Here is a 24,710-nt window from a genome sequence, read left to right as displayed (position 1 = left end):
AGCTGTTAACCTCGCCGTGAGATAAGAACCTCACGACGGCACGCCTGGCATGAGATGCTCCAAATGAGCGATAACGACGGAGAGAGGGCGATAGTTAGTTACATGGGTTTAACGTCGAGTGGCGAGGTAATGGCCGGAATTTCCGATATCGAGGTATCCGTTTCCGTTACATGTTTTTGAACGTGCTTTGCCCAATTTTTGGTCCAACCTCAATATGTGTTCTTGTTCTGGTTATTGTTGTTTATATTTTTGTTATTCTTACCATGTTGTTATTACTCTTGCTCCTCGTACTGTAACCTTGACGAACGAAGCTCATAGGAAGTAAGATACCGGTTATTGCCTGCCGGAAGTCCAGGATAACGCTATTCTGGAGGATCCTCTCTCAGCCGATGAGTTGTGAAAGTCCCTCCCCGCAGCCGTGTCGGGAAGGGGAGTCGAGGTCTGCTAAATGATCCACCGTCAGAGGGACGATGGTGGAGGGCTGGTAAAGATGGCGGCGCTCTCCCAGGATGGGAGATATGGATTGAATTGTGGCCGAGGGAATGCAGACAGAGTGACCGTTTTGCATGTCAAATTGACCGAGACGGCTGCGAGAGCCATCGAGAGCCACCAAAACTGTAAGGTGAGTTAAGGACTCACTTGTCAGGGCTAATTATGAGTGCCACGGCTGCCTCCACCGGTGAGCAAAGTGCCACGCATAGCTAGGCTACTGAAGTAGCCAAGTTAGCCTGCCTGCTTCTACGTTTTCTCCCACCAGCTCGCATTCAAATCCAAACGTCGGTTTTGGTTTAATTACCATATAAAACGTTACCAGTGCTTTAATGTCGCAATCTGGCCGACTTTTAGCAACTGTCATGTCATATTTAGTCCTCAAAAGTGTTAGATTTGATCACCCAGCATTAGCTATAACCCTCTGCTGGCCAAGTACTTTTTTTTTTCTTGCTTAACTATTTTGACCAAAGAAGGAGTTATTAGTAGCTGTTCCAAACAGAGTAGTATTTAGGCACAAGTAAGGCAATCCCTTTTACATCCTACTCATTAATGCAACATGTATGTACATACGAAGAATAATATAAGCCACTGGAATACAATATGTTAAAGATCAACTAAACTAAACTACCAGATGCCGTCAACAACATGAGTCACGTCGACATGGATCAAACCTAATCTATTTACAGTAGATGACCCACAAATCAAACATGTTGTGGGCTGATCGACCTGCTTGGTCTCTTACTAACACCTAAACCTGTTGGGCTTTTTTTTTTTACATGGGAAAGCTCGCATATTAATAGCTCGACGGTTCAACCTCCAGGTTTAATTTAGATTCCACTTCGAACGTTAATCCCATTCCTCTTGAGGTGCTGGTGTTAAGCGTTTACCCACGATGGCTCTTTCAAAGCGTATGGTCTAATCGGCAATGTATCGATCTCTTCTATTTCACGAGGCTAGTATTGCGTGATATCAAATATGTATATTTGACTACCTCAACTTTAAAATCGGACATAAGATATCTATACAGACACTCAGAACATGTTATTTTATCTTAATCGAATGTCTTGATGTAATATATATAAAGGTTACTACTGGTATAATTAATATTTAACTGTACAAGTGGTATAACCTAACTCATTCAGGTGAAGATATTGCAAAGGGAAAAAAAACAAGCTAAAGCCAATAACAACAGGATTACATAATTGATCTGCTGTGGTCATGTAGCCTAGCGTTTGGACCAGAATATTCAATGGTATGTGTCAGCTTTTATGGCACATGAGACAAAGGTATTGGTTTGTGCAACTAAAATACTAGGACATGATTTGACAATCCCACACCTGATTGATATGTTAAGTAGGCTAAATCCAGGGAAGCCTTTTTTACACATTATTTATATAAAATTCCCAATACAACCTTATTGAATGAGGTAAGTTGGGCTGCACATTGCATTGAACAGTAGCCTAGAATCTCTTGCTGACTGAGCAGCCAAAAAAACTGCCTGCTTTTTGTTTCTCTCGCCCTCTCAATTGTGTGTGTGTCTGTGTGCGTGCCTTTGCGCGTGTGTGTAAGCTAAAGCTTTCTTTCTGTCGTTATGTGTAATGTGATCAGAACTATGTGCGTGGACTAGTAGGTCTGCAAGTGTATATTGGGGGATGGGTAAATCTTTGGTTGGATCCTGAAAAGCTAAGTAGCTAGGATGTCAATTGCCGTAGAACATTTTTGGTAGTTGTTGAACACTAATTCGGTTCACCTCTAGCTATTCTACCACAGCCACGTTTAAAATATTTTCAACTCTTGAGCCCTCTGAAATGTAGGCTGGTGTTGGTAAAAGTGCACATTCCACTCAGACCAGTTGACTCTATACTTTAGAGGCCTGTCATCCAGCCAGCTTGTTCTGCAGCTGAGCGAAGACCCAGCGAGCTCTGCGTGGCCGCTCTAATCTACAGCGTCACAGAGGAGGCACTGCCTTTTTGTGGCAGTGAACTCTGTTTCAAGAAAACACCAGCGCAACGCTTGCAAACACCGCAATTGCACACTTCAGAAACATCAAATTTCTAATGCCCCACGCGTTTTTAAAAAAAATGGATGTCAAACTACTCGAAACGAGAACGGTGTAAATATCTGCCATGGCTTTAAGGCTCGGTTCTCCAGTCCGGCCCTGCATTGACATTCTTCTGTAAAGTTTGAGATAATCTTAAAGGCATGGAAATAATGCCTTTTTAGGTTCCAATGTTATGTAATGAATTCCCTTTCTGTAGCCGGCTGTACTTGGTGACCCCTGGTCTTGCGTGTCCTAAACTCTTGGCGTTCTCTTTTTCAGAATGTACCTTCTTTACGGCCATTAATACAATTCAAGGGACTCCAAGGCGTAAGTATCTATTTCTTCTCTCCTACAAGAGTCGAATAATAAGCCTCTGCCCAAGTGCTATAGGTGTATCTTCCATGTGCTTATTGGTGAACATTTTAATTATTTACACCATGTTTCCCCAATGAACAAAAAAGGGAAATGACAAGCATAAGACATACGAAGCATAAGACATACGACACCCATTGTACGAGAATGTTAATATTTTTTGATGGTTAAAGTGCTCACCCATGAGCTAATATTGTTTCATAAGTTATTTGATGTTAAAACCAGTAGTATTTATTGACACACACGAACAAAAAGTGTGGCTGATGGCCCTGATTTATTAATACAACATTTATCTCGCGCCTACACTCACATCCAGCCACGCACGCACTCTGTAGTCGTCATGCTAGCTCCCATGCTTTCCCTATTCCGCCTCATCTCTGAGCTGTAGAGCAAGCCAGAGGTATGCACACACTACTGTAAGGAGATCTGCTTACTTGAGGCAGTCAACACTGTGGCCTAGTCTGGAGGTGCTTTTACAGATGGTCACGTTTAGTATTCAGCAAACGCATCACAAATGAACTCCTTGCACACGACCAGGGACAACTTGAGCACCTCGAACACCTCGAAGGAATGAAGACCTGTTAATAATTTTCATTATCTTTTTCTTTCAGTGCATTAAGATTCCCAGGACAGATTCCCCTTCAGACGCCTTCCATAATTTTGAGTTTTACTTGTCTAATGTTGGCAAAGACAACCCTCAGGGAAGCTTTGAATGCATTGAACAATATGCAACAAGGTAATGCTATTCTTAAATGTCAATGTCTTCCTTTTTTCTGAGCCTGTTTTTCTAGGTTGTCATTTAGGCCTGTTATGTATTTTTTGGCACAGCTTCTGCTCAGTTAAATGTATTTTCATGCTCCAATCTCACCCCTCTGCCTCCCCCAATGGGTCTCTAGCCTGGGAGCCTCCCACCTGGCTTCCATGGGGACCGTACAGGACAAGGTCACCGTGTGTGCCACCAATGACTCGTACCAGGTGACCCGAGAACGCATGACCCAGGCCGTGGAGGATACACGTGAACGCGGGACCAAAGTCATCAAGCCTGGGGGCAAGTACCGAGGTAGGTCCCTCTTTTATTTATTTTACAGATTGTCTCATCTCATACACGCACAAGCCGCACACCAAGACCACCCACAACCTTCACATATTTTTGGGAACTCACAAATAGTTGGTTCCCGCAAAAAATAAAGAGAAGCAAATGTTGACAACCCATGGCCCCTCAGACTTTTGCAGATTAACACACTTGACTGATAAGTTCCAGGGCAGGCAAACGAAGCCTTTCTGGGTTTATTGACACACAGCCAGCTAAAACGCTAGTTAAATAACCTGAGTCTCTCTCCTTGCACGCTCTCTGGTTGTCCAACAGCCACCCTGGTGGTTTGAGTGGTACCCTGATGCTTATAGATATCTGGTGGTTTCCTCTCCACATTAGCGCTGTGCTCTTGGTTCAGGGTCAGGTGCATGGAATAGTAAAAGTAAATCTTTGCTAATCTAATTTGGGTGGTCAGTTCACCACATCCGTTTTTCCACACGTCAGATTTGAACTGCCAGGTTGGGAAATTGGCACACGTAGTGTAACTACTGCTTCTGTGTCCGTATTTTTTGCCCTTCCTTGACCCACTGGGCAAACTCTTATGTACCACAATAAAACATAACTTCTTAGACCTTATCCTAACGGCCGATATCCCGATTTGAATTGTTCCCTGCCATTTGTTACGTGAACAGTACTAGGGCCCACAACGTTTGGCTTGCCCTCCTATTTTATTAATTGTTTGAAATATAGAAATAGCAGTTGAATATAGGACATATTCTTGTATACAAACTTGCTTTGTTTTCCATTTTATAAAATAAATGGCTTCAGTCATCAACCATTGATTCACCCTCGCATAGTGAAGTACAAAATAACCTGTTCCTTTGACATGCATGCATTTTATAAAAATCATCTGAAACTAATTGATATGATAATTTTTAGGAAAGATTCACTTGAAAGCTGCGGTGTGGCCTTTCTAAACTAACAGTTTAAATGTGAACGACCGTCAGCAGAAGGTAATTATCTTTCGTATCGCTCCCAAAACAAGAAAGATTAGTTGAGGCTTCCCAGAAGGTTGCACTTTTTTGCCTTTGGGGATCTATTTGCATACGCTAGCCCTAATGGAAACTGTGAAATGAGAGGACCAGGAAAGGGGTGTTACAGGGGCATGTAGCAGCTGGCCCAGGGAGCACACTAATGTCAGTTCTAAAGAAGCCGTCTGCACATTTCTTTTTCTTTTTTCTTCCTCTCAGAACTGTTTCAGGTATCTGCGGTAACTGGTCCAGGCGAGAACTAGCCCTGCCCCCAATCTCTAAATTAAGGTTCAAATGCTTTTAAAGTTGCACTAAACCAGTAGTAGTGCTTTCAGTACTGTGGTAACCCATGAAGAAGGGCAGGTGATGGGCTTTTGAGTTGCTGTAGAGACGGCTTGTTTACTCCTTTATCTTAGTACACCGTGTTGAGTCACTATTCACTAGGCTCAATATTTATGAAGGAGAAAGCCTTTTAGCAGCTGACGCAGGTAATTCACCTTCGACAGTCTGCCACCCTGTGAGACAGCGAATCCTTGCAAATGGCGAGGGTACAGGCTGTCAAGCCACTGAGTTTCTTTATTCTCGCTATCTTTACATAATCTTTAAAAGAGCTTTACATTTCATAAGGAATCATAAGAGGTGTGTGTTGTGGACCCCATTGACACTTTGAACATATTTCCGTTATCTGGATACGCTTGATGATGACACAATGTGTGGATGGCTATAACATGCATTGCAATTGTAACGTGATGCACGCGGAGAAGGCCAGATGTTGATTTACTCTGTGGATAAGGGCTTTGACAACATCCCTTTTTCATTTCTTTCAAACCCTTCTTTTGATGGTAACTTTTTGCGACGGGTCTCAATTTACGATTACAATTAGAATTAGGGCATTTAGCAGACGCTTTTATCCAAAGCGACTTACATCGGTTAATACACACATTGCACACCGACGGTTGAGTCAACCATGCAAGGCGACAGCCAGCTCGTCAGGAGCAGTTAGGGTTAAGTGTCTTGCTCAGTAGCCATGCTTGCCCTCTTTCCACATCCCATATAGGTTCCATGACAGAGGTTATGAATATGCTGAATATATTCAGAGTCGGGGGAGAATGCACTGAAGGTTGATCGAAGCTAAACAGCTTTAATAGTTGATCATTATGCTGGATTGTACTGTTAATACTAGGGCCCGACCGATTCATCGGCCTGCCGATTTAATCGGCCTATTATAGCCTTTTTGAAAATAATCAACATCGGCCAAAAAGACGCCGATTACAACCGATTATTTTTTTTTTTTTTAGAAATGTTATTGCGGTTAGCATCCTGCAGATTGCGCTCCTACTCGCCTTGCTAACTAACAACTTTAGCTGGAGTAAAAAAGAGGAGATTGAATTTTACCGTACAACATGAAAGCACGCTCGCTCAGGCAGCTGCGCGCTCACCTCACCAATGTACACAAGACGCGTTGTTTGAGCATGTTGTGCCTGTTTTTCTTTGGGTCCCATGCCATGTTAATTTGTTATACTGTAGACTCTAACGGTGAGACCATACTGCTCAGCACGCACGTGTTAGTCACTGCTCACGAGCGCAGCACATTGGGAGTTAGTTATTTATTTTACATTTTACATTACACTCATTTTTGACTGTAAATGTATTCTAAAACACTCAAAGGTTCTGCATTCAATTCACATATTCGTCAAAAGTGTTTAAAGTATATTTAAGGTATCAAAAACTACGTTTTATAGGCTTTTTTTTGTTTTGTTTTTAATCGGCCGATTAAATCGTAATCGTAATTTTTCTCTGAGAATAATCGGCATCGGCACTCAAAAATCAATATCGGTCGGGCCCTAGTTAATACAACCATGTCATTTTTTTTTTGGCCGGTGTTTGTTGGTTATCACAGCTACATGGCATGCCGTCTCTTCGGATGGTTGTTGACAGCCTTTAGGTCAACCTAAGTAAATAATTGAGCTACACATCATGGTTGCACAATAAAGTACACTAGAAAAGTACTCAGAAGTCACAAACTTTGTCATATCTGTGTCCTGTCTATGCATGGCAAAATGTTGTGGTGTCCACTGCTAGTTGGACTATCAAAGTGTTGTTCATCCACCTTTAGGCGCTGTTCACCTATTGGCTTCTTTGTAGAATTGCTGAGCCGATTAGTAATGCTGCACAATAATTTAATATAATGTTTTATCATCTTTGAATAGTATTGTAAATGACTGAATATGAGGTTTGAAACATCGTTGAGAAAGGAAAACTAGTTTAAGTGTTACCATAACTTGCATTTCCATATACTTCAATGTAGTGACCCACAGTTGGACTGTTTAGAATGTTATTTTGAATTCATAAGCATATTGTGCTATTTTTTAATATTCCCTTTTATACATGGTGATATTTTTCCATTTTGCTCATCCCTGCTAAGGGTAATCCTTTGTTGGACGACGGTTTCTGGATCTTGGATGATATCAGTATTGGTGTTGGCTCTCTCTCTCCCTCTGACTGCTTCACCATGCCACATAAAAAACTGCTCCAACTCAGACCTCCATTTTGTCCACGGCGTCTCCTAGGAAAGCAAGTTCAAATGCGCAAGCCCGGGATGTCGGCGCCTGACGTGGTGCCTGAGCGCAAGCGGTCCACGCCCATCAACCCAGCCAACACCATCCGCAAGTGCCTTAGCAACAACCCCGTGTCCCAGCGGCCCTACCGCGACAGGATCATCCACCTGCTGGCCCTCAGGTCCTACAAGAAGCTGGAGGTGCTGGCCCGGCTACAGCGCGACGGCGTCAGCCAGAAGGACCGCAGCTCTCTGGGAAGCACCTTGCAACAGGTGAGTGGCCGGAGGTCAGTGGCTGACCACGGCAGTCGTTGGACGTGGTCTGATGGTGACGTTACCTCACAGAGGTGGCGGTGGGCACTTACTTCTTCACTTCACTATGTTTCACTTTATTTCTGTTCAGAAGATGATTTTGAAATAATAATTAAATCCCTAATTGTTGAAAAAGGGATTTAAATCAATTCTTCATCCAATGCGACTTGAGTGGAAGTCCCTTCTGACAATGGAGGGGGTTTTAGCAATCAACCCCAGGAATCATTGAAGCGTATAATGCAAATCACCCTGAGAATGACCAATTCCGGACAAGAGGGCCCTGTTTTCGCTATTACTGCGCACAGAAGTCTGGTCATTGCAGATGTTGAGCCCGCAGAGGAAGTGGAAGGTTTCTAGTTAGTAGGTTACAAAGCTCTGAGGCCGAATATTTTGACTTTCATAAGCCTTGATCAAATTGTGTGTTTGTTTGGTGTGTGAAACAGGTGGCGAATCTGAACCCCAAAGACAACTCGTACTCATTAAAGGACTTCATGTTCCGTGACATCCAGAAAGACTGGCCCGGTTACTCTGAAGACGATAAGGTCCAAGTGGAGCGTAACATTATTCGGTACAAATGCTCTTCTTGACCCACTTTTTATTTGCTTTATGGTTGAACTTATTCCATAGTATTTGGTCTACTTGGTCTACTTTCTACAACCCATGATTGTTTCTAAAATAGTTCAGAGGTTAAACCTTCTAGCTCTTTTTTTCCAATAGTTTCTGATCATCACCGGAACAAGTGCCTTGCTTTCTCTGGCAACCAAACCTGCAGTTCTTCCTGTGATATAAATCGATGAGTAACTCCGAGCATGTCTTCTGTCTCTCCTCCTGTGTCCAACAGTAAACTGGGTCTACCTGAGCCCCTTCCATCCAGCTGTTCTCCTAAAGACAACCTCACCTTGTCCCCACAGGTATATATACACACACACACACACACACACACACACACACACACACACACACACACACACACACACACACACACACACACACACACACACACACACACACACACACACACACACACACACACACACACACACACACACACACACACACACACACGGAACAGACACACACACACACGGAACAGACACACACACACACGGAACAGACACACACACACACACACGGAACAGACAGATGGGCTATCAATGTTTGCTATGCTCTTTCAGAAACGACCGCCGGAAGGAGACTTCATCGACCCACTCGCCCCCAAGAAGCCTCGCATCTCCCATCTTAGCAGCCGGGGTCCCGCCACGTCCTCCACCTCCTCGGACCGCCCTCGCGAGGACGAGGGCTCCAAGCGCCTCTCCCTCCCCTCCGGCGTCACCTCCGCCCCGCCCACGCACCTGCCGGCGTCCTCCCACCACCACCACCACCAGCAGCCCAGCCCGGCCTCCCACTCCAACTCCCCCAGCACCCCCGAGGGCTGCGGCACCCAGGACCTGCCCCTGGACCAGAGCTCCTCCTGCAGGGACCCTTCGCCCAGCCCCACCCGTAGCCCCCCGCCCTCCGACCGGACCCCGCTGGACCGCTACCTGCCGCCGGGCCCCGGGCCTGCCGCCTCCCCTCCCCCGGCCCCGGCCCCTCCCCCCCCGCGGACCTCCCTGACGGTGAGCTCCACCGTCATCAGCAGCAGCCCGGTCCCGTTCAGCAGCACTAGTAAGAAGCCCAAGAAGGCCAAGAAGCACAAAGAGAAGGACCGAGAGAGGGAGAAGGGGAAGCGCAAGGAGAAGTCCAGCTCTGGGCCGACTCCTACTCCTACTCCCACCCCCACGCCTCTTCCTCCTCCTCCTCCCCCTCCTCCTGCCCCCCCCAGGGTGGTAGAGCCGCCGCCTGTAGAGCTGCCTCCTGTAGAACAGCCTCGTGTAGAGGAGGCACAGAGGCCCAGGAAGAAGCCGCGTTTGGACAGGGAGGAGAGGGAGGACGTCACCAAGCTTCCGCATAAAGACAAGGGTGAGACATCCGACCTGGCCGCCCTCATTTCATGACGCTCCTGTTTTGGATGCATTGGTTTCCGCAGCACGTGCGGCTGTTGAGCGCATGAGCAGCTTTATTGTTTTCCCCGTTAACTGTTTTTATTTTTTATTTGTCTTCTGGAGAATGTTTTCCATTATTCAGACGTAAAAAAATCAAAATGTTTATCAGTGTCCTCGTAAATTCAACATGTTTCGTCACATTTTATTGCCCTTGCAAACCTGTCAACAGTTTTGGGTGGATCGGATCTAAATCATTTTCAGAAATCACATCTAATGCTGCTGCTTTCAAGGCCGATTCTGCATAATGGTTATTCATAGTAACGGCTCTTTACAACTGCGTTGACTCAATTAAACCTCAATACATGACTCCGGAACAACAATATCCCCAATTCTAACCCTGTGACCCTCTCCCAACCTAACAGATTCCTCTGAAAAAGGGAAGCCGGTCCATTCCACAGACATTACTCCCCCCATCGTGGTGGCTGAGTATCTGAGGTGAGCTCCCATGGGATTCCCGTCCCCAGTACCAGAGGCCCACGCAGAAGAACTGCAGCGCTCTTTATAGATTCTGTATTTCTCATCGTACATCTGGAACTGGGTGTACTTCCCCAGTGGTATAGGATATATATGATAGCTTTTTATTGACGAGTAATTACTACTCAAGATCACACCTTCTAGGTAAATGGGGGGACCCTTTTTAAACGGGTCTTAACACATCAGAGAGCACCTTTACCACGGCATCCATACATTTATCTTAAACCTGCTCATCGAGTTTTTACGGCTTGAGCAATGGTTTGCGTGTCTGTTTGCAGCAAGTACACGCCGCTGTTATCCCTGGACCAGCGGCAGAACTACAAAGACGACTTCAACTCAGAGTATGAGGAGTACCGGGTCCTGCACGCACGTGTGGAGAGCACCACTCGCCGCTTCACCCAGCTGGACGGCCAGTGCAAGAAGCTGGTGCCCGGCACCAAAGAGCACCAGGTCAGTGCTCAACCATCAGCTGTTTGGTCTCCTGGTGTCATTCAGTCATGTGTGAGATATGATTTGCTTTGTGAGTTTACGTGGCACTATACTCAAAGCGCACATCATTTATTGCCTCGCATTCACCCATTCATGCACGCATTTATCCGCGACGGCAGGGTCAGAAATGCAAGGCACAGCAGGGTCGTCAGGAGCTAAGGGTTCAGTGTCTGGCTCAGGGACACCTCGACACTTCTCTAAGAGGAGCCGGGGTTTGAACCAGAGACCTTCTGGTTCCCAGGGGACCAGCTCTAACTCCATGTATTGATGAGGCACATCTTTGCATGTACATTCATTTAAAAATACTTGAAATACTCACTTGAAACCGATTTTGTAAAATATTTTTATTGCATAGGTGGTCTTTTTTATTTTTTACATCTGACCCTTCGTCCTTTGTGTGAAACGTAAAATCTACACCTCATTCACATAGTAAATAGAACATATTTTTATTGTGGTGATTGAACTCTATGGAGAGGCTTCATGTTTTATTACAAAAGGTGATGATTCTTTGGTTTTTATTTTGCAGAAGGTACACGATGAAGTCCTGAAGGAGTACAAGAAAATCAAACAAGTAAGTCATTGAATAGATGTCTGTAGTAGATGATTAAATGTAGAACAACTAAAGGATTACTCCGGGAGAATTTTCTTCCTGGAAATGGGCATATAGCCACTGGCCTTTTGCTCCCCTAGATGTCCATTTTTGTCAATCGGTCTGTATGTTCAGCTATTTCATTTTCCTAGACAAGCAGCAGAAAGGGATTCTAGAGGATGTGAATGTCTTATCTCATGCTCGGAATCTGCCTCCCCACGACCTGACACAGATATTTTAGGAAGAACTCTGATATAGTCAAATTGATCGTGCGGATGAGATCGGATTCCATCCCCCAGCAAGCCGTTTGTATGTCGCAGAGAACCATGGAAGTGGATGACGTTCTGCCACATGGGGCAGCTGGAGTGTTCTGAGGCGTGGATGCACTGAGCGTGTGTGTTCTGTTCCCTTGCAGCAGAGCCCCAACTACCACGAGGAGAAGCAGCGCTGTGAGTACCTGCACAACAAGTTGGCCCACATCAAGCGGGTGATCGCCGACTTTGATCACCGCCGGGCCCAGGCTTGGAGCTGAGATGGGTGCTCCACCTGCCGGCTGTCCCCATACATTTTCACTAGATCAGTATTGAGAGAGAGGAGTGCATTGATTGGGGGAAGAGAGGGAGAGAGAGGGGTATCCAAAACAGCTTATTTATTATACCTCCTCTGTTACTGCCTCTCTTATCAGCACCCCTCTTGCCCACATTTCAAACATCAAACCTATTGTCATTCCTTCCCTCTTTTGTCACCCTCTTTGATTCCACGCATGTCCTGCAGTTCTCACCTTTAAAAAAAAAAAAAAAAAAAAACGAAAGAAAAAGAGCCCCTCCTTTTCAGTTCTTTTTGTAATATATGATTTAAGTAAGTCTCTGCTGGATTTCTGGACCACTGAACCAGTGGAAGGATCGCCATGCATGTGGGACAGGGTTTGGGGAAATATGGAACTCTTCTAGTCTTCTGAAGGACTTTATCTCAAGACATAAAAAAAGAACAAAAAAATGTATTTTTCAGCAGCAGAGTAAATATGAACCTGTATTTAAGTAAAAGTTGAGAGGGAGATCTATTTATTTTGAGACTCGCAGTGAAAGAGCAAGAGTCTACAGATGATTTATTGTTTAAAAAGAGAAAAAGTTAAACTTCTGTCAAAACCAATGCAAAAAATGACCATGGGCCTTATGTGTTTGACTTTCTGAAGCCATTTTGCACGCAAACATCCATATGTCATGTCAGTTCGCAAACGTGGCTCCACTGCCTCGTTTTCCTACCCCGCCCCCTCCCCATTCCTTAGCCTTCACTATTAACTGTGCTGGACTATCTTCCTCTGCTCCAACACATCGAGTTCTGAGCGGGACAGGAAAGGGAAAATGAGATTAGCAGAACAAATCAAGTGAGCTGAACGAGTTGCCAATAGTATCTGTGCATGGATCGTGAACTAAGCTGTATTAGCCATATTGGATGGTTCAGGGGTTTGGTGACAAAAAGAGAGGAAAAAAAAGTATAGTGCCCTCTTTATGTCAGGTGGGAGAGGCGGGGTGGGGGGGGGTCAGTGTTCTGTGTCCACGCTGCATCAAGGGTGCTGCATCAAGGGTGCCTTAAGGTGTTTACTCCGAGACATCAGCTGGAGCAGATCATAGAGGTCCCTGAGGCTATACAGAGAAACTACAGCTGCCTGACAAGTGTGTGTGTGTGTGTGTCTGTGTGTCTGTGTCTGTTTGTGTGTGTGTGTCTTTCTGTCTGCTTGTGTGTGCGTGTGCAGTTAGGAGCAGTGGTGGCAGTTAAGGGAGCAATTTTTTTTTTGTCTGGATGTGAGTGTTACTACGTGTGCCTGAGTACGTTTGCGCACAACTGTGCATTAACAGGAGTGACCGGTGAAAATAAAAAAGGTAAATGAAAATCCAATCGTGAGGAAAAAAAAAGTGAGAAAAAAAATGTAAAAGGAAAAAAAGCTGCTATAGTGTTTAATGAAGCCCGCCAGGTGGCTCAGTGTTTACCCTGGCTCAACTAACCCACGTTATCGATCGGGCAGATAGGGAGGAAGCCCTCTCCTAGAGCAGCGAATTTCTAGCAAGACTGGAAAAATAACTGGGCCAACCTTCAGCTTTAGCCATTGGAAAACAGGCCACTCTCTGTTAGCCATTGAAAGGAAATTGTCATCCATCAGAGAACAAATCTTCATTGTATTGTCACGAATAATGCTTTTGATTCTCAATTTGAGTTGTCATAGTGGCAGAGCAGTGTAAGGATTGTAAAAGCTTGCCTCCATCAAAACATTTATTTTGACGGATGGATGAATGGGTTCCAATGAAAATCGAATATATTTTTGCGTCTATTTTAACAAGGGAAACGATATGTTTACAGTCCTGTGTTAGGATGTTTGCCAAAAAAGAGAAAAAGTAACACTTCTGGTATTGTCACCATGGAGTAAAATTTGATTTAATCATATTGTTTTTTCAACACTCGACATTGATACTGGAAAAGTTGTTGTTTCACTTCCCTTTAAAATAAATTAAGTAAAGTCACTTGGGTCTTAAGGTGGGGAGAGGAGGTATTTATTTAGTTCTCCTGGAGAAATCCACAATGTAACGCCTGACTCGGTGTTGCAGGGAAGCCGGGTTGTCGGTCCCTTTCAGCAACCTGGTCTTTTGAACATTGAGTCTGTTTTGATGACACGGCGGTGTCATAAATGATTGCACAAGCCTCTGGATTCTGACACTGTCAAACTAGTCTCTGCAGTAGACTAGTTTTTATGGTGGCCTGTCAGAAGTGAACAGATACAATGACGGATTTTTATTTGCGTAGTAGTCCTTTAAGGAAACCAAAGCTCTTGGTAACATACTGCACATACAATAAACACTTGTATCCGGAAATTGTCAAGTATAAAGATGCATCGACGGAAATGGCCTGGTAATGAACACAGAAGTCAAACTTTTTTTTATTTTCTGTTCATTTCATCCTTTCTAGCCCGCATTGTATTAGGACAATTTGAGTTGCGAGAGGGCTCACACCAAAGCTTATCATATGCAGCAGGTTAGCGGTAGTCCTACCAACTGTCTCCTTCTCCGAGCCTCTCTCCCCCCCCCCCCTTATTCGTCACTAATTGTAGCAATCTTCAGACGTTAAGCCCCTCGCCTTACTGGACCTCTGGGAAAGCATGGAGCACATGCTAGCCATTAGATCCCATTCATTCTGCAGCTTTAAGACGTTTGCTGTCCCTGCCACAACCCCACGGGGCTGGCTTGAGCCAATCTCGGCAGCAGTGGCAAACGCAGAGGGCTGAGAAGAGATTTAGATAAAGGAGTCTTAACAAGCCAGGCTCCATAAGTGAATCATCTCAGTCCAAACTATGGAGGAAGAGTTTTGTCCACCAAAATAGTTAATTGAAGGGGAGAGAGAAAAAGGCAGATACAGATATCATGGGTATGTTTGCTAAGAGAGACCACTGAAATGTAACCTTATTGTGAATGAAATCTGAGCCTGTCCACCAGGCGATGTAAATCAATAAAGATTACCCAAGTTGTATCTGGAAAGTTGGTGTCTCCTCATTGAAGCTATTATTTTTTTTATGATTTTAAAATTGTAAAGGAACATTAATTGACTTGATGACCGTTCAGTTGGACCTCTAATTAGTCCAAGGGTCACATTTGTAAGGAACATTGTTAACATAATTACATGTAAACTGTCACTGATGTTTTGACACACTCTGAGCCATACTTAGAAATCAGAATTATTAATGTACACTGTTGACAATATATATATTTATTACACTTGGTCTAGTAGCTGCTTTTTTCTCATTCAGTTAATGTCCCTGGACTTTAAGTTGTGTACTTAGTTTATATTTACTGTTAGTATTATATATCACTACATTGAGGCCCAAGGATTTGCTGATTTGAACTACATTGCCACCTCTCTGTGAGGCTTTGGGTTGAAAAGGATCATCAACTCAAGCTCTATTGAGAAACTCCAAATAGGCCTACTACTATTTGTGTTTGACCTGGTAAACAACTGTCTTGTTTACATGGGTAATGTTTTCCATTCTATGTAATTATTTTCCTTATTTGCTTATATGTTAAATGTGTCGTTTTTTCAGTTTTCCGGCGAGAGAACTAAAACATGACCATAATCACTTGTTCTTCTCGGTATGTTATTTATTCTTCTTGCGCCGGGACTGTTAAGCCGTCGTACACTTCTTGTAGGAAGCAGAATACCGGAAGTTGCGTTACGTTTGACCGGGATAACGCTACAATTCAGGATCCTCTTGGCCCAGGGCAAGACCATCAAGGAAACGACACGCAGGCGCAGCTGGACTAAAGAAAGGGGCTGCCCTAAGGATATAACTCCTCCCTTCTGAGACTATTGAATTACGAATGCCAACAACTTGCCGTTTGGTGCTTTGATTCATTTATCGACTACGTTGAACGTTGTATTGTATTTCTAGTTATTTTTAGTTATCATATCGGGGGGGTTATTTATTAATCTCGACTATAACCAAAAGAAGAAATGGCTCAGCAGTTTGTCGAGACTACAGTTAAGGGAGACAAAGTGGTGATGTTTATGAAGCCAACGTGCTCGTATTGCATTATGGCCAAAGATGTTTTGTCCAAATACAAATTTAAACCAGGACATTTAGAATGTATTGACATCAGTAAACGCAGCGACATGGCCAAAATGCAAGACTATTTCCTGGAGATCACTGGTGCTCGCACGGTAAGTTTACAATTGGATTTCCTTTGATCATGAGGCGATTGTAGCTGTTTAGTATTTTTGAAGAAATATGTTTTCACTGTGGACGGTTCTTGTTTGATTAATGTGTAGGCCTTTTGTAGTATAGTCGCATTACGGGTATTTGTGAACTGATGTCCAGTGTTCGCTGTATCCCTTTGATCCAACTGATCAATGTGACTCAATTACCGTCTCGGAAATGATGCGGTGATCATGCACAGCTGTTCACTTCAAACGGTGGAAAATAAAATATAGTATCAATGCAACTGAACTCATCAAATTATCTAAATATAATCAAGTGGATGAAGTCGTTTTTCCATTGCTTTGAATGTGTTGTTTATACTGGGGGGAGGTGCACACAATGGTTCTGTGATCACGTGCCTCACTGACAATGATGTGCGTGTGTATCGTCTACGTTCCCACAGGTGCCACGGGTGTTTATCGGCGATGATTGCGTGGGCGGGGGCAGTGACTTGGCAGAACTGGATCAGAGTGGCAAACTGCAAGGCATGCTTCAAACTATTGGAGCGCTTCAGTGACTTATCACTGCCAGCGCAAGGTACACACACACACGCACACACGCACGCACGCACGCACGCGCACACGCGCGCGCACACGCGCGCGCACACGCACAACACACACAGAGCGCGCGCCTGAGGCAGTTCTATAAGAGTGGTAGGACTAGCTGCTACGTCGGGAGTGGAGGGGGGGATATACAACCATAAGTTTAAATACATGTTCACAGCACATGGGTAAAAAGAATGAAAGCAAACAAAAAACGTAACATTTTATTGCTGAGAAAACACGGATACACCCTGACATCAGTTTCATAGGATTAGTAATGGGCTCCTCCTGATTGACAGGTCCTCTGTGGTGATAGCTTGACCCCCCCCCTTTTCAAAGTCCATCTCTCCAGCTGTTCTCCCATTAGCTGTGTAATCTCAGCGCATTCATTTCCCTCAAGGGGTCACATATTGGAAATGCTATTGGCATTAAGTGATGTATTAAAGAACACATTTTCAATTTGATATGTTGATCAGTGGGTCCATGAAGACGTCATGATACAGTGTTAGCTTTTGTGTGTGCCGACTTGAATTTGAGCTTCAGCCAAAACCATATTACTACTGAGCATTACATAATATGGTCTTTATTATAATGATAAGAGGATATAACATAATTCATTTGTTGGTACCATTTATGCTAAAATAACGAACTGTCGAAACAGTTGATTGAACTGCTGTGCAATAAAGTGTCGCCCAACACCGAAAGTGAACAAAAGGAAAGAAAAAAAACAACCTTCCATATCTAATCGCTTACAAAAATAATCACAGCACCATTAAATCATAATACATGATTCATGTTATTCCAAAATGAAATAAAATATATTTCACCTCTTAAATTTCCTAACCATGAATAAATATTCACATAACTTGAATAACATTAAGAAATTATGCAAAAAGCACCCTTTTAAAAATGAACCAAAGGCCATGTTGCCTATATTCATCTACATTTTAGAATGACATTGTATTCCATTTTCTGAAATGGATCATAGAAATAGCCCTGTTCGACCAAAATGGCATCGAGACACATTGAATAATGAATCACATTTGAAATACTGATGCATGTAGTCTTTTAAAAGGAAAAGAACGTAACATAACATAACATAATATGATGTCTTTCCACATGTATCTGAAAACAAACCTGAATGTGCTACTGGTGGCATTCAGGGGTTGTGCATCAGACTCTGAAAGCTTTACATTATGTTCTCCCAACAAGGCAACCCTTTTAGCTACATGACATTTAGATGTATTTGAACTCCAGAGACAAGCAGTTTTTAGTTGTTTTTATTTTTTATTGAAACCCTTCAATGTTTTTTACGCAGGTAAACGGACATCATGGGCCAATGATATAGTGTTAAAACTATGGGATTTAGTAAAAGTGTCTCAGGCGTTAGGGGATGAACAGAATTATCCAGTAACGTCTCTAAAGTATACAGGGCTGCAGTCCAGCACAGTGGTGTTTCTGGTCCAGTCCAGGCTTGTTCCACCTGGTATGTCAGTATTGGTTGTAAATATCTACTCTCGGGTTGTATTTCATTTTCATGTGATAGATAGGTACCTATGTACACTCAGTCAGCCAGTCAGATGAAATATACATTTTGAATGGCTGTTGGTGGATGAGTCACTGGACCAGGCTTGACACTCAGGCTTTTCCGCGGGCGACGGAGCACGGGTCTCATCGGGTGGACGCCGTTCCATTGGCTGCTTGGGGCCACGGCGACCTTTGCACTCTGCTCCACTGCGCTGGTGTTGTTGTGTTGTTATCCCCCCCCCCCCCCCCCCCAGCGTGTCTCTGCTTCGCCGCACTCCGGCCGCCGTCCAGCAGAAATCCCCAAGCAGCCAGTACCGCAGCCCATAATATTGCTATCCCTGCCGTCTTCTCTCCCAAACCAATGTTCTTGATATGTTCTCATGTTTGGTGCCCCCCCCCTCCACCCTGCCCCCCCCCTTCCCGTGTATTCCACAGGGTGTGTGTGTGTGTGTGTCGGAGGGGGCCGTCACATGACCGTGCAGCGGGACTTGCGTAGCTTGCGTCTCCTCTGCTGGTACTCGCTGAGCTCCTGCAGGTATCCCCGGGACGGCCAACGCAACCTCTCCACATGGTCCCTCTCCTCTTCTGGAACGCACACACATCACACACGCACACATCACACACGCACACAACCAACACACGCAAGCACATGCATGATGACACAAACGAAGACGTATAGAAACACGCACATGGGGACACGCACACATGCACGGGCATTGATGAACACGGACATGGCAGCCCTCGACACTAATGCTTAATGTCTATTAATCGCTGAGCACACAAACCTACGCTGTCTCGCCTTGTATAACTGTCTACACGGCAACAGTGTCTGTGTCACGCTTGATGAAGTCTTCTTTTTTTACAAACTACGAATGAATTATTCTTCTTTCTCATTTGGTTGTCCAACTGAATCCTTTTCTTTACTCGTGCCTTTAACGACCGTCCAATGGATCCTAAACAAGTTCCCTGTGTGTGACTAAAGATGACAATAAACGCTTTCCATCACAAATCCTGTGCGTCACTGAAATGAGTCACATTCTTATCTCCCCGTTTTATAACATGCTTTGGCTGATGCATACATACTAATGCCAGAAGGAATAAAAAAGGAAAGAGGGCGATAACAACCCCTCTGTAACAGACCACTTAGTTATAAGGAACCATAGGCCATTGTGAGAAGGAGCAACGGAGCATTCCCAGTAAACGGCACAGCCCAGTTCAGCCTCAGCCTATTAATGCTGTCGTAATATTCAAGACTACTCTGACCTTCTACTTTTCACTGACATGAGAGTGTGTTGGAGCTAGGCCATTTCCTGGGGTGAATCCTGGAAGCATGGTGTGATCTAAAAAAAGGGCTTGTATGCAATGGAGGTGAAAGGTGAGAGAATGGGGAGGGGGGGGGGGGATACAAACAGACACTGACCCGAGAGCTCCAGGAAGTCTGCTTTGTGGCTGAAGATCAGGTAGTTGTTGGCGATGAAGTGGAGCAGCCATACATAGAGCTGCTCGGCGTTGTGACACTGGGCAGCACATAAGACGTTAGAGTCCTACATGGATCAGTACAGCATATGCTCCCATCACACCAAGTGAATTTCTCTTATCTCAGACACACACACATACGCACTGACCTTTGCACGGCGGAGAAGCCGGATCACACTGATACCGGTGGATGCCAGCTCCCTGCTGGGCATGCTCTGAAGGTAGGCACACACGCACACCTCACACAGATGCTGCAGGCGCTTCACTTGGTACATCTCGGCACAGACGAGCACGGCCATGGCCTGCAGCACACTGGCTGGACATAGAAACACACACACACGCACACACAAACAAACAAACAAAGCACAGTCTGATAGAGTGTAGGCTTTCACAAACACATCAAAACCTTGAATTGCTATATATTGAGAGTAATTAACTGTGGCCAGTATTCTTCCAGTATGGTTCTTTTGTTTTGGCTTTCAGTTTGTTAGGCTTCCTGACAATGTCGCCAAGAATAAACAGTGAATTTTTGCGCTTGCTGTCCTTCTAGAAAACACAATTGGTCATCACAGCTGTCAGTCAAGCCCGCCTGTGGGCAATATGCACACCATGCCCACTCTCCACTGATTCCGCCCCCGGCCAAATGACGGGGTTGAATCCCTGCTGCCAGCCCAGTGTAAATCAAAGAGACTGCTTGTTTGGAGGGCTGCCCTGCTGAAGCCGACCATAAGCACCCACTGCGCTGCTCCAGTGGGGATCCTGACGCCTGTGGCTTTTGTTTGGCTGCTTCTGGAGATGTAACCTTGCCTTGACTTTGAGCAACAACAAAAAAACGCAACAGCACAGCGGCATCGCCTCCCTCTCTCTTTGGCAGCTCTCTTTTTCTATTTCCACGTTCTACTGAGAGACATGTGGGCAAGTGAAGGCCCGTTTTGTCCTTTGCATGCACCAAAAGGGAGTTTGTTGAATATCGCTCACCAGCACCGCTATTTGGGTGTGGGAAGACATACAAACACGATTGTTTATTTTAGGTTTGGGGTTATGATTGATTCATCCTAAACCCGTGTAAGAGGTGTAAGAGGCTCCGTCCTAACTTACTTTTTAATATAATATACATAATGGACTTAAAAAAGTAAAACAACGATATGTGTGACACACTTATATCAAATCTTCTATGAAGAGGTATGCTTGAGAAATATTTCTGAGAGAGACTAAAATACATACATTGGCGGTGATTCCGCCTTGTTTTGACTTTATGTAAATTACCCACACCCAGTTTGACCCCCTGCAAAACACGCTTAAGTGACTTTAATATTAGCAGTGAGCAGTGCTTTTATTGAGCACACCTATGCACACTGCATGTGTAAAAGCTGGTGATGGCTCTTTCTAAGGACACATCTGGGAATGTAACTGGACAACATGTCTCCTCATGCTAATCTCAGCCTCCTCCGTTCACTTGCCCAAGGTCACCATGGGTCCCGCCCTGATCATCTGATACACAGAGCAGGCAAAACCAGGAAGCATCTACAAGAAATTATAGACATGATCTTCATGGGCTGTCGGGATTGTCATTCCCAGAAATGTAGACATAGCCCCACTTGACACATCTTACCTTTATTTTATCTTTACTTCAATCCCATTAAAGTCCCGGTTGTATGGTCCACGGTTGGTCATAATTGCATGTCAATCAAGACCTCTTCCTGACAAGTAGGTGGTTCTTGACACAGTTAATCAACGCAGTGTCCCAGAGTCTCCATATGGAACGTCTGGCTCTGTGAGGCTAGTGAATAAACCTAAGGGCGGTGATGTTCCCGAAAATGCATGGTTCAATTTGGGGAATGGTATATGTGGTTTAATTTGAGCTCACTACTGTTCTCTGCAGTACCCCAGGGAGACGCATTGGCAGCCTGTGAAAAAAAACTTGGTTTCATAAGGCCCTGTCATCTTGTTTCAGAAGGACCGTTAGGCAATTTGGTCGCTATTGTGTGTTTAATATTCACAAGACCTCAATTATGGGTTTCATGCCCTCTCAAAGGTAAAATAAAGAAAATATAATGGCTAAAAATACTGTATGCAGGCTGATGACGACAGTGTGATGTAAGTATTAAGGAAAAACACAGCTTTGCTCACATCTCAGAGCCCCAAGATCAGCCGACACTGCAAAATACATGCCATAGATTTAGCTAGGTAGATATAGCTATTAGACGGAACTGCAGGTTGGACATACTGTATATTAAATATTGTTAGGTAAATATTGTATTTTCTGAAAAATTATCTTAGAAAATGTATATATTCAATTATTAACAAAGGCTTGCTATTATTTCATAAATATTGTAGCTTGAAATGTTTTCTTTTGAGGTTTTGTGTTAAATTGGATTTATTGAGGTTAACACAAATGAACACGAAACCTCAATGAAAAACATTACAGCATAAACTGCTGCGTTATGCTGCTTATGCCTTTTCTTCCCGCTGTTGCCCTCTGGCCATGGCCTTTTGAAGTAATAATTTTGTATAATGGGGGTGCTGGCATTCCTTGCTAAGCCACTGCATATGTTACTTCTGGTCTATATTTTACCCTTTGCATACGAGGTGGTCTGTGAAAGGTCTTCATGACATTTTGGTGGTACACCTAAACTCAAAAGTTGGAAACCACCTCCATAGATCAACAAGAAAGAGACACCCTTCATAACCCTTTAGAACATGGCTTTTCAAGCGTTTGCATGAGATTCAATACTTCCCTTGCTTCTCGAAGCAGCAGCAGCAGCAATGATGGTGTTCATGTGTTATTGGGGCTTTTTGAATCGTCACGCAGTACACTCACCAGGACAGCAGGTGTCAGTGTAGAGGTACTCCAGGAAGGAGAGGAAGGTGTCTGAGGAGACTCCGTGGATCGGCACCACTCGGCTCCGAGCCTCTGCGTACTTTCCACTAAACATGGCCGCCATGACATCACAGCGCGCCACCAGTACCGCTCTGTGGGCTGGCAACACACTCCCTAGAGAAAACACACACGCACACACACACGCGCGCACACACACACACACACACACACACACACACACACACACACACACACACACACACACACACACACACAATCAGACACACACACACACACACACACACACACACACACACACACACACACACACACACACACACACACACACACACACACACACACACAAACAGAGACACACATGCCAACCACAAAGCAAAAAATAGATAGTTATAGTTCAGTCATAAGACAGATAGCACAGATCACAGATAGAAAGGGAATAGCATACGTGAACATATACATAACATACGCAGGTTTTGTTCGTCAAATTTAATTTATCAGGGAAAAATTGCACATTGTAAATCAACTACCGACCTACAACAACAACTCAAACTGGCGTACGACTTTATCGTCATTGTTCTCAGACACGCCCTCTGTTCGCTGATTGGTGGCCGCTGTGGCGGCACCAAAAAACCAAATTACATACAGCAGGTCCAGACCTAGTACTGAAGGGAAATTCAAATTGAGCGGAAGTACTTAGGCGGGCGGAGCCAGGCTAAAGGTCTTCCCGACTCAAAGCAAATTTGAACTCTTACTACTTGGAATTCACATAAATTAGAATCAGTTATTAGATGAGTAATTAAAGAATACATCAAGACGGGGGGAATAGAATGTATGTGTTCTATGTTTTTGTGTGTGCCTACCACTGCCCAAGTGTACCACATTAACCAACAGTGATAACATATTAGATACTTTCATATATAACAAGCGCTGTGAGGGTAATTTGGAAAAAAAACTAAATATACATTCTAGTTTTATGGATGCAACAACTGTTTCGTATACACAGTAGTACTCTAGTAAAAAACCGAGAGTTTATCTGTTGTATGTTGTCTGGAGGGTCTTTAAAGGGTAAAGGTTGATACTGAGGTATGTGTACATACCAGCACGTCATGCGTTTGTGGTGATGTTCTATTAAGGTTACTGAACGGACAGAGCTCGCACTATTCCGCCCAACTTCCCAAATCTGCTGTCTGCCTCGTGAACAGCATAGAGATGCCCACCAGATCTGAGGGGGATTTTAGTGTAGAAGAAGGCTAAGTGAATGCTTGGGGCATTGCCTGCTGCCTCTACCATCTCTCACTGCTGCTTGATACAGTTTCAGTGAAGAATATGATGGCCAATTTAATCCCAAGGATGGATTGTGCTGACCAAAGCCGGGAGGGCGGCGCCCTAACTTCCATCTCTCTGAGGCGGAGGACGCCGGAGGAGTGAAGCATTTAGGGGCCGGCTTCTCGCAGTACAGGAACTATTCTAGCAATACAGATGAGCAGGAGGAATAAATTGTGGCTATGGGGAAACAGGAGAAACCTAGCTGTTTTGGTCATCAACAACATCATGCCGCAATGGGACACAGTGAACAATATGATTGAAGTGTTTTCTTGAGGTAAAAAACAAATAAATGCGATATTTATAATCCTTAAATCAAGGATTATTAATGTGACCTTTCTTCACTGTCAGAGTCAGAGTCATGTGCATTAAATTAATATGTGTATTCACTTGTGTGTGGGTGTCTGTTTGCGGGTTTACGACTGTGTGTGTGTGTGTGCGTGTGTGTGTGTGCCTGTGTGTGTGCCTGTGTGTGTGTGTGTGTGTCAGGGAGGACTTGCCTTGCACCATGAAGATGACGTCAGAGTAGAGGGGAGAATTAAAGAGACTGACGAGGGTCTGGGGGCCAAGGACTGCCGCCCGCGCACTGGGGGTCTCCCTGGAGGCCTACACACACACACACACACACACACACACACACACACACACACACACACACACACACACACACACACACACACACGGCCACACACACACACACGGCCACACACACACACACGGCCACACACACACACACACACACACACACGGCCACACACAACCATACACGGCCCCCCACACACACACGGCCACACACACACACGGCCACACACACACACACAACCATACAC

General features: G+C 44.5%; 3 protein-coding genes across 4 annotated transcripts in view; 2 read left to right on the top strand and 1 right to left on the bottom strand.

The window, feature by feature from the left end:
* Nucleotides 1-416: 416 nt before the first annotated feature.
* Nucleotides 417-12,717, top strand: ell2 (elongation factor for RNA polymerase II 2). 2 transcript variants are annotated; one of them, XM_056606848.1, is made up of 12 exons: nt 417-622; nt 2,813-2,860; nt 3,517-3,641; nt 3,802-3,965; nt 7,540-7,799; nt 8,282-8,406; nt 8,680-8,749; nt 9,014-9,797; nt 10,243-10,315; nt 10,633-10,804; nt 11,370-11,414; nt 11,851-12,717. In XM_056606848.1, the coding sequence occupies exons 1-12, from the start codon at nt 449-451 to the stop codon at nt 11,962-11,964; spliced, it is 2,154 nt and encodes a 717-aa protein (XP_056462823.1). In that variant the 5' UTR covers nt 417-448; the 3' UTR covers nt 11,965-12,717. The 2 variants fall into 2 exon arrangements, with proteins under 2 accessions (XP_056462823.1, XP_056462822.1); XM_056606847.1 differs by having other exon boundaries at nt 11,848-12,717.
* Nucleotides 12,718-15,738: 3,021 nt separating this feature from the next.
* LOC130402619 (glutaredoxin-1-like) lies at nt 15,739-19,248 on the top strand. The gene is made up of 3 exons (XM_056606851.1): nt 15,739-16,133; nt 16,574-16,707; nt 18,675-19,248. Exons 1-2 carry the CDS (start codon nt 15,927-15,929, stop codon nt 16,685-16,687), a joined length of 321 nt encoding a protein of 106 aa, XP_056462826.1. The 5' UTR covers nt 15,739-15,926; the 3' UTR covers nt 16,688-16,707; nt 18,675-19,248.
* Nucleotides 18,498-24,710, bottom strand: part of LOC130402620 (rho-related BTB domain-containing protein 3-like) — a 21,558-nt gene continuing 15,345 nt past the window's right edge. Inside the window, exons 9-13 of the mRNA XM_056606852.1 lie at nt 24,377-24,486; nt 22,537-22,706; nt 19,865-20,031; nt 19,660-19,756; nt 18,498-18,824 (exon numbers count right to left, since the gene is read on the bottom strand). Of these exons, the coding sequence (XP_056462827.1) occupies nt 18,706-18,824; nt 19,660-19,756; nt 19,865-20,031; nt 22,537-22,706; nt 24,377-24,486 (663 nt within the window). The 3' untranslated portion in view covers nt 18,498-18,705. The remainder of the gene's footprint in view (nt 18,825-19,659; nt 19,757-19,864; nt 20,032-22,536; nt 22,707-24,376; nt 24,487-24,710) is intronic.

The sequence above is a fragment of the Gadus chalcogrammus genome, chromosome 13, assembly GCF_026213295.1.
Source record: "Gadus chalcogrammus isolate NIFS_2021 chromosome 13, NIFS_Gcha_1.0, whole genome shotgun sequence".
Taxonomy (NCBI): domain Eukaryota; kingdom Metazoa; phylum Chordata; class Actinopteri; order Gadiformes; family Gadidae; genus Gadus; species Gadus chalcogrammus.
Note: the sequence above shows the minus strand (reverse complement) of the source record. Positions and strands in the feature narration are given on the sequence as shown.